The 15,807-nt window shown below is 35.7% G+C and overlaps 1 protein-coding gene across 1 annotated transcript in view; it reads right to left on the reverse strand.

Annotated features, from left to right (window-relative positions):
- Positions 1-323: 323 nt before the first annotated feature.
- Positions 324-15,807, reverse strand: part of LOC121379373 (fibrillin-2-like) — an 83,918-nt gene continuing 68,434 nt past the window's right edge. Inside the window, exons 53-63 of the mRNA XM_041507962.1 lie at positions 15,374-15,523; positions 12,480-12,533; positions 11,499-11,624; positions 10,893-11,015; positions 8,787-8,906; positions 7,059-7,187; positions 6,011-6,124; positions 5,435-5,557; positions 4,643-4,745; positions 3,255-3,648; positions 324-2,325 (exon numbers count right to left, since the gene is read on the reverse strand). Coding sequence (XP_041363896.1) covers positions 1,957-2,325; positions 3,255-3,648; positions 4,643-4,745; positions 5,435-5,557; positions 6,011-6,124; positions 7,059-7,187; positions 8,787-8,906; positions 10,893-11,015; positions 11,499-11,624; positions 12,480-12,533; positions 15,374-15,523 — 1,805 coding nt within the window. The 3' untranslated portion in view covers positions 324-1,956. The remainder of the gene's footprint in view (positions 2,326-3,254; positions 3,649-4,642; positions 4,746-5,434; positions 5,558-6,010; positions 6,125-7,058; positions 7,188-8,786; positions 8,907-10,892; positions 11,016-11,498; positions 11,625-12,479; positions 12,534-15,373; positions 15,524-15,807) is intronic.

The following is a 15,807-nucleotide window of genomic DNA, read 5'->3' on the forward strand; positions in this document are numbered from 1 at the left end:
GTAATTGTGTTCCTGTTTTAATAATTTCTCCTGCTTCACTTTTTAATTCCAATTGAAACAAATAACTGCTCAGACTTGTGTTTTTTTTAAAGGGACAGACCCTAGTTTTTAAACACTACAGCATATGTTTCAATATTAGAGCCATTTATGATCATTGAAATCAAACATTACGTATATTTTATTCTTTAGATTATCAATTTCCCATTTCCGTAGAACTGAAGTATTTCTGGTCATCCTGGTGTTTCTAATAACCAAAAATGCATTTTTAATATTTTTAAAAATGCACATGCATTTAAGAAGAAGTGGTTTATTGATTCGAGTTCTAGTCTATTTTTAAGGCTATTTCCCGTTTTAATGTCACAGACTTTTCTTTCACTCTATTGTAACTTTATCCAAGTGAGTTACAGGTTTGTCAATTAACTAAACTTAGTGTCCATTTTTTTTTTACGGATTAAAACTAGAGTGTGCGCCTTTAAAGTTTAGAGAATGGAAATTAACAATTATCTTCTGATAAAATGTTTAGAGTATGGAGTGCCAGATGAATAATTCAGAAATTACATACACATAATCAAGAGTTGAAAATATTGCTATTCCAAACAAGTTTCAGAAGTTTTGTGCTTATCCTAATGCCAGAATTAGTCCAGGTTGGTACAGATAATCGTTGGCACAGTTGCTAAATAAGCAACATACCATGCACTAGTATCTAAAGGATGAGGCTATCAAAAATACCCTATTCCAAAAATCTTCTTTATTTATACTTCAAAAGAAATATGACTGTGTCAGAATTACCAAATGTTTGACATCCAATAGCCTATGATTAATTAATCAATGTGCTCTAGTGGTGTTGAAAAAATAAATGAACCTGATTTGAGAGTGAAACATCGATGGAATCTTTGGAGACAAAATTGATCATGATAAGTTCATTTAATTAATTTCTCCATAATATAATACATATGTATTGTAAATCTATGTCCACCAAATGCATAGCATTCACAAATTCATCAATGAATTTTTGTATCCAGTTGCTACGGATGTGGGTTTTTTTTTATACATAAAAGTAGGCCTAGTAATGACCTTATAATTTAGTGTTGCCATTATTTACTTTCAATTTAAATGAATTAAAAACCCCAAATGCACTGGCGTGTTGTTTAGTCAATCATTCATTTCAAATAAAGTGTGCAATCTTATCTGAAGAGCACTACATTATTTCTACTTAAATTTTTTAACGAATATCAGGAGACGGTCACGTCCAACATCAGGGCTCATAGCCTTAAAGACCAAACAAATTCAAAGAACTTTTACCTGCCATTTTCAATGACTTCCAAAGACTTTTACACAGCGGTCAAAAACAATAGAATGCGATAAAAATACCAAATCAGTTTGTTTATGTTGCTGTCCATGTCAAAAAATTGAGCTGTTTTACATGCATCATGACAATTAAACCTTGTAACTGTAAAATATCAAGTGCATGCAGCTGTAAGAGATATCATCCTTGCTTTGGCTATGATTTGTGAGAATTTAAAGACTTATTACAATTCAAAGACTTTCAAAGACCTAAAAATCATTTTTTTCAAATTCAAAGACTTTGAAGGAATTTAAAGAGCACTACGAACCCTGAACACTGACCATAACATCATTCTTTTAATGTAATCTCCACATCATGCATATTTACTAGACATAAACGTATTCCTCTTCTACAACTTTCTATCTACTCATGTTTTCAGTCAATTTCAGTTTAATCAATTTTTGGTGCTTCTTTTTTCTTTTCATTTTCATTTCAAACTTGCCATGCAGTCTGCAAAAGGCAGATAACTCTAAACAACAACAACAGATAAACTTTTACAGACACTTTCAGACAATAGCACTTCAGCAAATAAAGACTAATCCTTGAAAACATGTTTCTCACTACCATCGAGAGACAGTTACAGTAATATATCACCGACATGCAATACGTTCTCATATTATATGAATCTCTAACGGTATGATATAGGCTTCCAGATGGACGGGTTTACCGCCGACTAGCTCGTCTGAATGGATGGGACTGCACTCTATGTCTAGTCTATAAACGTTCTTCTCGTGTACTTTGTGAGTGAAGTGTAGAGAGCTTATGCCCTTTCTCCTGTGCATGGAAAAGAGCCCGGCATCGTTTCCACTGACGATGGCGTAGTGGACATTGTTTCTGAGGACTCTGAGGGCCGGCAGCACCTTCACCACGCGGGACTTGGGTCGCGTCTGCTTCCGCTTGAGGTGGATCACCACAGGTCTACTCTTGGAATGGTTCTCGCTCGATGATATGCTACCATTTTGTGATGGAATATGCTTATGCTGAAAGTAAAACAATATAAGCTGATATTAGTACCAAGTTATACTGCTGTAAGCTGACTTGTTAGTCTTACTCTGAATATCTGGTACAAAATACCATTCTTTGATGTTCATGTGTGTGGATAAGAATCTAGTTCTATGTATTAAATGGCAAACAAGCTACAGCCATTGGCATAGCCAGAATTTTATGTGGCGGAGGTGGGAGGGGGACCCACATTGTGGGGGCCTCCCAATTGTCTATGTGTTGTATTATGGGGTGGATGACAAGTATAAAATATGTGAAAAAAAGAAGAGACATCATCAAAAAATGCCCGCAACTTGCAGAAGGGGATATATAATCTATGTGGTGGAACAGTAGTATGCATTCTAATGAAAAGTAATCATTGGGACAAGATGGGTTTTCACATTTAAAAAAATTTAATCAACTAATTTTGGGGGGATTATTTCCACATTTATATTCAATTAAGATTCAAGTTGCTGAGATGGACCCAGGACTGAAATACAAGCCCAATATCTACCAAGCTTAAAACCAATGTCTTGCAGTACTGCACTATGCATACTCATAAGGATATCTGGAGAAGGGGGTGGGGATGCAATTTTTATCTTTGGATTTCCTATTATCTGGAGAATAATAATAGCAATGTTTTGTTTATACATATATATAGTATAAAAATAGTAAATTTTGTGAAACCCCACCCCAAAACTGTTCCCATGGGTCTGTCATCAGTCAGGTTGAAGAAGCAAGATATCCTTTTAGGTTTAAAATGACTTGTATCTCTCTCGTCTCCAAAATACCTTTTTAGGTTTAACACAACATTTATTTATCTCTCGCCACAAAATACCTTTTGAGGTTTAACACAACTTGCATCTCCCTTGTCTCAAAATACCTTTTTAGGTTTAACACGACTTGTACCTCTCTCATTCCAAGATACCTTTTTAGGTTTAACACGGCTTGCATCTCTCTTATTCCTCAACTTGGCTTCTTCTTCCATCTCCACTTTTCTTTTCTCAAACACTTCAATCATGATCTCAATATCTTCCTCTTTTTCATCATCCTCCTCAGTCTCATCGGTGTGGTCTTGAACATCGCCTTTCAACTCAAAAACCTCTCTGTGCTGGTCGAGGATTTTGTCTTCCTCTGTCGAGACACTGAGACTTCGCTTGTTCCGCTTTGTGAGCGGGATTTCGCCAAAGTCGTGGTCACACTGGTAACAACCTTCTCCCGCAGGCAGTTCCCCACCTTCCGGCCCCGCCTCGTGAGGGAGTTGTACACCCTTAGGGTACTGTGTGCTTCCACCAGAGGGAGCTTTGGTAGAAATACAGTGGCTGAAATTATAAAGTACAATACACTAATTTAAATTTAAAAACAAATTAGAGGCATAAGTTTTTGTTTTAACAAAATGAACATTTTGTGTTCAAAGCTCATAAATTTATGGATCAATTTTTAAGTAAAATTATTTACTGTTTGAAAAAATTAAACAATAATCTATTAAATGGACCACAATGATTATATTCAGGAATAATTTAAATTATATTCTACCTGACCTTTGGGAAAGGAAAGATAACAAGACTCCTAGCTGCTAATAGCTTACATATATGAATAAAAGGTCTCTCTCTCTCTCTGTCCATCTGTCTCTGTCTGTCTGTCTCTGTCTCTCACTCTCTCTCTCTCTCTCTGTCCATCTGTCTCTGTCTGACTGTCTGTCTGTCTGTCTCTGTCTCTCACTCTCTCTCTCTCTCTCTCTCTCTATCTCTCTCTCTCGGCAAAGTGTCATAATTACATCTATTACCCGGAATACCATTTACCACCTCAAATATTTGACTTACTGACAATCTATTTCTCAAGCTACAAAGCATGTTCATGATTCTTTGACCTTACTATTTACAATCACTAAGAATGGAAAGATCTTAATATAAGCATTAACTGATCCTTTACTATTAATACATAATTAATATGAGTTTAAATTACTTATGAATAATATGAATGAAGTACTACACATTAACCATGGTGAGATTCAACTACAATACACACTCTTGACCTATGGGCTGAAATAAACATTGACCAATCCTTTAATAACCATTAACATATAGAATTAATATGAGTTTAAATCACTTCTCATTGATACGAATGGAGTACTACATATTGACCATGGTGAGATTCAACTACAATACATACCCTTGACCTACGGGTTGAAATAAGCATTGACCAATCCTTTAATGACCATTAACATATAGAATTAATATGAGTTTAAATCACTAGTGACTGATATGAGTTGAATACTACATATTGACCATGGTGATATTCAGTTGAAATACACACCCTTGACCTATGGGCTGATATCCAGGAGGACAACCACAGCTGAAACCGGAGGTGGTTGGAGAACATCCAAAAACGCAAGGATTCCCACCACAAGCATTTGGGTCTGAAAAATAAACATTGTAAATCACATGCATTAATGGTCATCAAAAAAAGTGAAATAGCTAGAAGTATATTTTAATATTTATGCTACACACATTCTTTGATGTTTAAAAACACAAGGGTTCCCACCACAAGCGTTTGGGTCTGAAAAATAAACATTATAAATCACATGCATTAATGGTCATCAAAAAAAGTGAAACAGCTAGAAATATATTTTAATATTTATGCTATACACATTCTTTGAGAGTTTGCCCCTACCAGTATTTAGCAATACATACACATGTAAAACCATCATTACACCAGCAATCATGAAGACCCAGGTGGGAAAATACAGTGAAACCTCCCTAAACCAGACACCCTTGGGACCAAGACAAATGTCTGATTTTAAGAGGGATCTGGTTTAGAGAGGTTAAGTTCTGTCCTTGTTTTTAAAAATGGACTGTAAAACATCCAGGTTTGAGGGAATTCCAGCTTCACTGTAATTTATTATTCATTCAATACATAATCACATGGGGGGAGAGGGAGGGTAGGGGTGATTTGCTGCCCCCCACCCCAGTGCACTTTTTGGCTAGCTGGAGATGACCCTATATTACTGTTCCCTGTTTATTTGTTTACTGCCCCTTTCTCCCACTAGTTATTTTAGTTTGAGTACTGTCCCGATTCAAATGAAAAATTGAGCCATCCAGTACTTACCAATACACATATACAAGTCCTGGTCATAAGTCTGGCCACCACTGCACTCACACTCAAATGAGCCCTGTACGTTGACGCATAAAGCTAAGCCACAGATGTACTGGTCTAAACACTCGTTTTCATCTGTCAAATATAATCCGTATTGTACAGGAATATGTTATGCAGTTTACTGCATGGGCTGAATGTGAAGTTTTCATAATTATAAAAATAAAATAGAAACATGGGAAACAAAATTATGGTAAAATGTGACCAATTACAAATACATGCAACCACCATTAGATATGTTTTTAATATTAAATATTTTGTGTGCTTACATGTGTGAAATATGTGTATGTGTTGGGGTGGGAGTATATCATGGTTGTTTATATATGTTTATGCCGTGGAGACATTTTCGCTATGACCATTTTCTTAATTGCTAAAACTGGTGCAAGTATAAAGAAATATTGACTGTACATGGCTAAAGAAACCCCAGGCAATCATGGGGGCCATACACGGCCAAGCCATACTTCAAAACATTACAGTGCTGGGGACTAGCATTCAACCTTCAAGGATTTCAGAAATGGAGGAACAACTCACCAATACACTCTCCGGTGTAATGCTGTACGAATCCCGGCGGACACTCACACCGATAGCTTCCTGGGATATTCTCACACTCTCCAGCACACTGGCCATCCTTACATTCATCTTCATCTGAGAGAGAGAGAGAGGGAGGAAGGAAGGAAGGAAATGTTTTATTTAACGACACACTCCACACATTTTATTTACAGATATTGAGGGAGGAAACCCGTTGTCGCCACTTTATGGGCGTTTCGATTAGCAGCAAGGGATCTTTTATATACACCATCCCACAGACAGGATAACACATACCACGGCCTTTGATATACCAGTCATGGTGCACTGGCTGGAGCGAGAAATAGCCCAATGGGCCCACCAACAGGGATCGATCCCAGACCAACCGCACATCAAGCGAATGCTTTACCACTGGGCTATCACCCACCCCAAGAGAGAGAGAGAGAGACAAAAAACTAAAGTCAAATTACAACAATTACATCAGGTGCATGTGCAGGAGGGGGGACGTTTCAGGAGTCGAAACTCTCCCGCTCAAACAGGGCTCGAACTTAACGACGGCAATATATAAATTGCTGTGGGTCTGGAGCATCACTGATGGTACTTTTGTGATGCTGGATACAAATTACTGCCGACAGTACAATTCCCCAACAACAGCCATTTGTATACACCTGGTGTACATTATCAGCTAGTATTTAACATTTGTACATTTGAAATATGTCTTCATACAGCAAAATAACCTTTCAGTCATGTTTATTTGCTGCAAAAGTCACTTAAAAAAACAAAACAAAAAAGGACATAGGCAGAACAAAATTGCCATCGGTAAGACATTTTACCAATGCCAATTTTTTTTTTTTTAATGTCGTGGGTCACAAATTGTTACGTTCGAGCCTTGTCAAAGCAAATTTTCTCCATCAGAAGAAACGATTACTGTCTAACCAGAGAATTATCAAAGAAAACTAAGAAACTGAATATAATTATGTAATAACAAGACAAAACGACAGAAAGAATTAGATACGGAAAATGAATGTTTAAAAGATATACAAATCCACCTTACCAATGCACTTCTTGCCCGACTTGTCTGGCCGGTACCCACGTGGACACACACACTTGTAGCTGCCCTGTGTGTTGTGGCAGGTGCCCACAGGTCCACACAGGTTTGGGGTCTCGGCACATTCATCAATATCTAAATAAAACAAATAAAAAATGTTGTTTTGTTCAACGACACAACTAGAGCACATTGATTTGTTAATCATCGGCTATTGGATGTCAAACGTTTGGTAATTTTGACATAGTCTTAGAGATGAAACCCGCTACATGTTTCCATTAGTAGCAAGGGATCTTTTATATGCACCATCCCACAGACAGGATAGCACATACCACGGCTTTTGATATACCAGTCGTGGTGCACCGGCTGGAGCGAGAAATAGCCCAATGGGCCCACTGACAGGGATTGATCCCAAACTGACTGTGCATCAAGAGAGTGCTTTACTATTGGGCTACATCCCGCCCCCAGCCCCGAAAAAAAGAGTTTGTTATTTCATAGTATTAATTTTATTAAAGGGACACACCCTAGTTACAGTTATTTGTTAACCATTACGGCGTTGTTTTTCGCTATTAAACCCCATTTTTCACAAATAAAATTGCACTTTACTTACATTTTATTATTTAGAATACATATTTCCATTCACTTGAAGTGCTTTTTGGTAATCCTGATGTTTGTAAAACCACGAAATGCATTTTTTCACAAGACGTGCTATCGAGAAAAAACCGTTAAGCAAGCGAGGTCCAATCTATTTTTAGAGGGAATCTTCCTGTGTAAACGTCACAGATGTTGGTATACCACGTGACCGTTATCATTTTGGTTCGGTTTGTTTTCTCGTGCACGGTTCGCGCAATCAACATCCGATTTGTTGTTGTTCATTTGTGAGATTTTTCTTCACAGTTCGTGAACATTTTCAGTAACAATAAAGTTCAGACAAGTAAGTGTCTCAATACAAAACGTTACAAACCCTTAAAACCAATAATTTTGCTAAGTCTTACGATATCTGTAGCCAGGATACAACCAGGACAGAACAGTTGGAACATGTCCAGGAGAGGTGAAAGGAACGCACACCAAGTCTGTGCGCACTCTGTGAAATTTGTCGTGACGTAGGCATTGTTGTGCTTCGAGCGACATCTATCGGTGACATCAGAATACTAACTTTCAAAATTATTTCAAGCAATTGGGACATGGGGATTCCCATGGTATTTATCGATCTAAAACCTGCTTTTTCACTCCATTTGATAAAAACGTGATCTAAGTGTGTTACAGGTTTGTAGATTAACCAAATTATAATTTATTTTCGCTGGATGGAACTAGGGTGTGCGGCTTTAATGAAATTATTATTCACTTGGAATTATACAAAATTAACATAATAATGTTTTACGTTGATGCAAGTATGAACCACAGAACTGCTTTACATTGTATAAAGGGTGTAGCGACATGAGAACCGTATGATGTCTTCGCATGCAACATTGTGCCCTGAATACATATGGTCCTGTGAATATCACTTTCACAGTTAGATTATTTCATAGTATTTTACATTAATGGAATTATTATTCACTTGGAATTATAGAAATTTGACATGATAATTTTTGAACCACAGAAACACTTTACACATTGTATGAAGGGTGTAGCAACATGAGAACCGTATGATGGTCCGCATGAAACACGGTGCCCCGAATAAAGTGTGGTCCTGTGAAGATCACTTTCATGGCTACATAAGTAATGAATGTACTGCACCTTCACAGCGTCCATCGTTTCTGCGGCGATACCCGTCGGGACAGCCGCACATGAAGCTGCCCGGGGTGTTGATACACTGGTCGCGGCAGTTGTGCTGCATCATTATGCACTCGTCAAGGTCTGCAATGATCAATGGAAAGGAAAGGAATCTTTGTTTAATGACCCCGCAACACATTTTAAATTACAGCTATATGGAAAGGAAAGGAATCTTTGTTTAATGACCCCGCAACACATTTTAAAGTACAGCTATATGGAAAGGAAAGGAATGATTGTTTAATGACATCTCAACACATTTTAAATTACAGCTATATGGAAAGGAAAGGAATCTTTGTTTAATGACCCCGCAACACATTTTAAATTACAGCTATATGGAAAGGAAAGGAATGATTGTTTAATGACACCTCAACACATTTTAAATTACAGCTATATGGAAAGGAAAGGAATGATTGTTTAATGACACCTCAACACATTTTAAATTACAGCTATATGGAAAGGAAAGGAATCTTTGTTTAATGACACCTCAACACATTTTAAATTACAGCTATATGGAAAGGAAAGGAATGATTGTTTAATGACACCTCAACACATTTTAAATTACAGCTATATGAAAAGGAAAGGAATCTTTGTTTAATGACACCTCAACACATTTTAAATTACAGCTATATGGAAAGGAAAGGAATGATCGTTTAATGACCCCGCAACACATTTTAAATTACAGCTATATGGAAAGGAAAGGAATGATCGTTTAATGACATCTCAACACATTTTAAATTACAGCTATATGGAAAGGAAAGGAATGATCGTTTAATGACCCCGCAACACATTTTAAATTACAGCTATATGGAAAGGAAAGGAATGATCGTTTAATGACACCTCAACACATTTTAAATTACAGCTATATGGAAAGGAAAGGAATGATCGTTTAATGACACCTCAACACATTTTAAATTACAGCTATATGGAAAGGAAAGGAATCTTTGTTTAATGACCCCGCAACACATTTTAAATTACAGCTATATGGAAAGGAAAGGAATCTTTGTTTAATGACTCCGCAACACATTTTAAATTACAGCTATATGGAAAGGAAAGGAATGATTGTTTAATGACCCCTCAACACATTTTAAATTACAGCTATATGGAAAGGAAAGGAATGATTGTTTAATGACCCCTCAACACATTTTAAATTACAGCTATATGGAAAGGAAAGGAATCTTTGTTTAATGACCCCGCAACACATTTTAAATTACAGCTATATGGAAAGGAAAGGAATGATTGTTTAATGACCCCTCAACACATTTTAAATTACAGCTATATGGAAAGGAAAGGAATGATCGTTTAATGACACCGCAACACATTTTAAATTACAGCTATATGGAAAGGAAAGGAATGATCGTTTAATGACCCCTCCACACATTTTAAATTACAGCTATATGGAAAGGAAAGGAATCTTTGTTTAATGACACCTCAACACATTTTAAATTACAGCTATATGGAAAGGAAAGGAATGATCGTTTAATGACCCCGCAACACATTTTAAATTACAGCTATATGGAAAGGAAAGGAATGATCGTTTAATGACCCCTCAACACATTTTAAATTACAGCTATATGGAAAGGAAAGGAATCTTTGTTTAATGACCCCGCAACACATTTTAAATTACAGCTATATGGAAAGGAAAGGAATCTTTGTTTAATGACCCCTCAACACATTTTAAATTACAGCTATATGGAAAGGAAAGGAATCTTTGTTTAATGACACCTCAACACATTTTAAACCGTGACTATTCGGCGTCTAACATATGGTTATTTTGACACTTGATTTAGAAAGGAAAGGAATGTTTATTTAATGACACCTCAACTCATTTTAAACCGTGACTATTCAGCATCTAACATATGGTTATTTTGACACTTGATTTTGAAAGGAAAGGAATGTTTGTTTAATAACACCTCAATACATTTTAAACTGGCCACCTGATGTTAAACAATGTTACTTTAACACTTAGTCAAGAGATAGAAAGAAGGAAGGAAGAAAGCACATTTTTATTTACAGATATACGATGTTGGACAAGTGAAGAATGAGAGAAGAAATATGCATTTGAATACTCACCTCTGCACGTTCTGCCATCTGAATTCAGGACATAGCCACGAGGACAGGTGCACACATAGCTCCCCTGAGTGTTCTGACAGGTAAACTCACATGGCTTTGGGGTCTGGCGACATTCGTCAACATCTGATAGAAAATAAAAATGACATCCCATCACAGTTTAATCAATGACTGATAAAATCTGTGGGCTAGTGCATTTTCATATGTACTAGCCTGGCTGGATGAATCTCTTGTCAAAAATGACTGATTACTAGTCCAGTAGGCTAGTATTGTTTTACCTTATTAACTCACCCATAATATCCATGTCATAAACCCATTTGCTAATTTGATGTATTAACCTGTTTAATACATGTATACATTTTGCTTTCACTAGGTCATTTGTTTAAAAGCCAACAAGACCTGTATGCCCAGTTTTGTCAATCATGATGATGTCGTATTGTCAATGAATGTGACTTTTGAACTGTGACTGACTAAATATTGAATTAAAATGTCACTTCATAACACAGACTTCGTTTATATTTTTATGTTTATATTAAAAAAAACCCACTTGTGGCGAATCCTCTCTCTATAGTTCCATGACCTGTATTTATTATAAATATATCAACTCACCAACACATCGCTTGCCAGAAATGTCCGTCTTGTAGCCCTTGTCACACACACATCTATAAGAGCCCATTGTGTTCAGACAGCGGCCGTGCTCACAGGCATCGGGCATGCTCAAACACTCGTCAATATCTGAAACAAACATACATCACTGTGTAACATACACACAAATTAAAATGAGAGATGACTACTTGAACTGATTATGTCCTTAAGTCTTCTAAAATCATTTTGCATTTTACTTTTTTAATGCAGGTTATTTTTATTTTTTTTGAGGGGAAGGTGATGCAAAGCTATATAATTTAAAGAAATAAAACAAACATTGCTTTCTTTTCAGATTTTTCAAACATTAATTCTTGTTTTTCAGAAAAAAAATCAGAGGAATTAAATGTCTCACGTATCACAAATTAACTCCTAGTTGCATCCATTAATGTTCATCTTAATGCATGTTAAAAGAAGTAAGACTTCAAAAAACAAACACATTTTGTAATTTAATAAATATATAGATATATATTTTGTTTACATGCATTGACATGGCTAACTCTGGATCAGCAGAAAATTTCTCAAAATTATGTACTACTTAAAAAATATTTTGTAACAAAAATTTTAATATCAATTATTTAATGAAATTATTTCACCAAATTAAAATAAAATTCGGCAGTTGTTTTTGAAATTTGCAATTGGTGAATTTGGCGAGTGTTAGAGCTAGCACCGATTGTAATGAACATTGAGCTAAGTTTTTTAATTAAATGTTTAAAAGGTTAAAATTAAATCAAAAATTTAACATTAACAAACACAAGTGCATCTATAAAGCAAGTTTCACTGATCTAAGACCTGTGGTTTGTGAAAAATTTATCTAAATGCAAAAACTTAATGTTGGAGGTAGACACAAATTTAAAGTTAATGCCAACACCCACTGGCACCACTGTCAGAAAACTAACACTTATCTCCCCTTTTTGACTTCATCTAAGGAAGATAATATAATCATACCTTTTCCATCTGGTGAGTATCCAGGTCCCTGGGGACACAGAGCCTTGTAGCGAGCTAGAAAACAAAAACAAAAACCACTCAACTTAAAATATGCATTATTAAATGTTGACCAATAGTAAAGTTTGTTTTATTTAACGACGCCACTAGAGCACATTGATTTTTATATTATCATCGGCTATTGGACGTCAAACATATGGTAATTCTGACATATTTCTTTAGAGGAAACCTGCTGCCACCATATAGGCTACTCTTTCCGATAAGCAGCAAGGGGTCTTTTATATGCACTTTCTAACAGACAAGACAGCACATACCACAGCCTTGATAAACCAGTTGTGGACCACTGGTTGGAACGGAAAATAACCCAAACTGAAAATGGGCCCATCCACTAATAGTGTCATAGTGTTATTTTATACCAATTCAATTTAATGCATATTACCAAACAATATGGTGTTAGCAAACAAAGATGAGAATTATATACAATATCAGTAAGAACAGCAGCAGCAATTGTAAACATAAAATAATATAAATACTAGAAAGACCATTAATTTTATATACATGTCACTGTCACTTTATTCATATGTACAAGTTCGCATTAGTATCAAACAGTGCTGGAGCATTTTATAACAGCTGGAGTTTACAGACAAAATAAAAAGCAATTGGATGATTCAAAGCCATTAAACACGTCTCATTTTATAACAGCTGGAGTTTACAGACAGAATAAAAAGCAATTGGATGATTCAAAGCCATTAAACATGTCTCATTTTATAACAGCTGGAGTTTACAGACAGAATAAAAAGCAATTGGATGATTCAAAGCCATTAAACACGTCTCATTTTATAACAGCTGGAGTTTACAGACAGAATAAAAAGCAATTGGATGATTCAAAGCCATTAAACACGTCTCATTTTATAACAGCTGGAGTTTACAGACAGAATAAAAAGCAATTGGATGATTCAAAGCCATTAAACACGTCTCATTTTATAACAGCTGGAGTTTACAGACAGAATAAAAAGCAATTGGATGATTCAAAGCCATTAAACACGTCTCATTTTATAACAGCTGGAGTTTACAGACAGAATAAAAAGCAATTGGATGATTCAAAGCCATTAAACACGTCTCATTTTATAACAGCTGGAGTTTACAGACAGAATAAAAAGCAATTGGATGATTCAAAGCCATTAAACACGTCTCATTTTATAACAGCTGGAGTTTACAGACAGAATAAAAAGCAATTGGATGATTCAAAGCCATTAAACACGTCTCATTTTATAACAGCTGGAGTTTACAGACAGAATAAAAAGCAATTGGATGATTCAAAGCCATTAAACACGTCTCATTTTATAACAGCTGGAGTTTACAGACAGAATAAAAAGCAATTGGATGATTCAAAGCCATTAAACACGTCTCATTTTATAACAGCTGGAGTTTACAGACAGAATAAAAAGCAATTGGATGATTCAAAGCCATTAAACACGTCTCATTTTATAACAGCTGGAGTTTACAGACAAAATAAAAAGCAATTGGATGATTCAAAGCCATTAAACACGTCTCATTTTATAACAGCTGGAGTTTACAGACAAAATAAAAAGCAATTGGATGATTCAAAGCCATTAAACACGTCTCATTTTATAACAGCTGGAGTTTACAGACAGAATAAAAAGCAATTGGATGATTCAAAGCCATTAAACACGTCTCATTTTATAACAGCTGGAGTTTACAGACACAATAAAAAGCAATTGGATGATTCAAAGCCATTAAACACGTCTCATTTTATAACAGCTGGAGTTTACAGACAAAATAAAAAGCAATTGGATGATTCAAAGCCATTAAACACGTCTCATTTTATAACAGCTGGAGTTTACAGACAAAATAAAAAGCAATTGGATGATTCAAAGCCATTAAACACGTCTCATTTTATAACAGCTGGAGTTTACAGACAGAATAAAAAGCAATTGGATGATTCAAAGCCATTAAACACGTCTCATTTTATAACAGCTGGAGTTTACAGACAGAATAAAAAGCAATTGGATGATTCAAAGCCATTAAACACGTCTCATTTTATAACAGCTGGAGTTTACAGACAGAATAAAAAGCAATTGGATGATTCAAAGCCATTAAACACGTCTCATTTTATAACAGCTGGAGTTTACAGACAGAATAAAAAGCAATTGGATGATTCAAAGCCATTAAACACGTCTCATTTTATAACAGCTGGAGTTTACAGACAGAATAAAAAGCAATTGGATGATTCAAAGCCATTAAACACGTCTCATTTTATAACAGCTGGAGTTTACAGACAGAATAAAAAGCAATTGGATGATTCAAAGCCATTAAACACGTCTCATTTTATAACAGCTGGAGTTTACAGACAGAATAAAAAGCAATTGGATGATTCAAAGCCATTAAACACGTCTCATTTTATAACAGCTGGAGTTTACAGACAGAATAAAAAGCAATTGGATGATTCAAAGCCATTAAACACGTCTCATTTTATAACAGCTGGAGTTTACAGACAGAATAAAAAGCAATTGGATGATTCAAAGCCATTAAACACGTCTCATTTTATAACAGCTGGAGTTTACAGACAAAATAAAAAGCAATTGGATGATTCAAAGCCATTAAACACGTCTCATTTTCATAAGTGTACGGGCTCCCATTTTTGTTAGGAAAGGAAATGTTTTATTTAATGACGCATTCAACACATTTTATTTACGGTTATATGGCGTCGTACATATGGTTAAAGGACCACACAGATATTGAGAGGAAACCCGCTGTTGTCACTTTATGGGCTACTTTGTTCGATTAGCAGCAAGGGATCTTTTATATGCACCATCCCACAGACAGGATAACACATACGATGGCCTGATTTTTGTCTGAATTATCCATTTTCTTACCTGAATGCTGTGGAGGACACCGTTCGCAGCGGGAACCCCACGCCGCAGCTAGAGAACAGCAGCATTCCGTTTTTGTTGTCCGTGGCAACGATGGTGAACGAACGCATCGGCCACCCAACAGTTGCAAGTAGCAAAAGTCTTGACGGCGATCTGATAAAACATTAAAACATCTCAGAAATAGAGGCACATTTAAATATTTTTTTAAATAAACCAAATATTCAAAACACACGTACATCTAAGATCAGTAATTGTTTATGGTATATTATGGAAAATTAAAGTCTGTTTAAAATTAAAGTTTTGTTTGACGACACCACTAGCACACATTGATTAATTAATCATTAACTATTTGGTAATTCTGACAGCTGATAGTCTTCAAAGTAAAACTGCTACATTTTTCCATTATAAGCAAGGGATACCATGGAGGTTCAGTCCTA

This window comes from Gigantopelta aegis, chromosome 2 (assembly GCF_016097555.1).
Source record: "Gigantopelta aegis isolate Gae_Host chromosome 2, Gae_host_genome, whole genome shotgun sequence".
Classification (NCBI taxonomy): domain Eukaryota; kingdom Metazoa; phylum Mollusca; class Gastropoda; order Neomphalida; family Peltospiridae; genus Gigantopelta; species Gigantopelta aegis.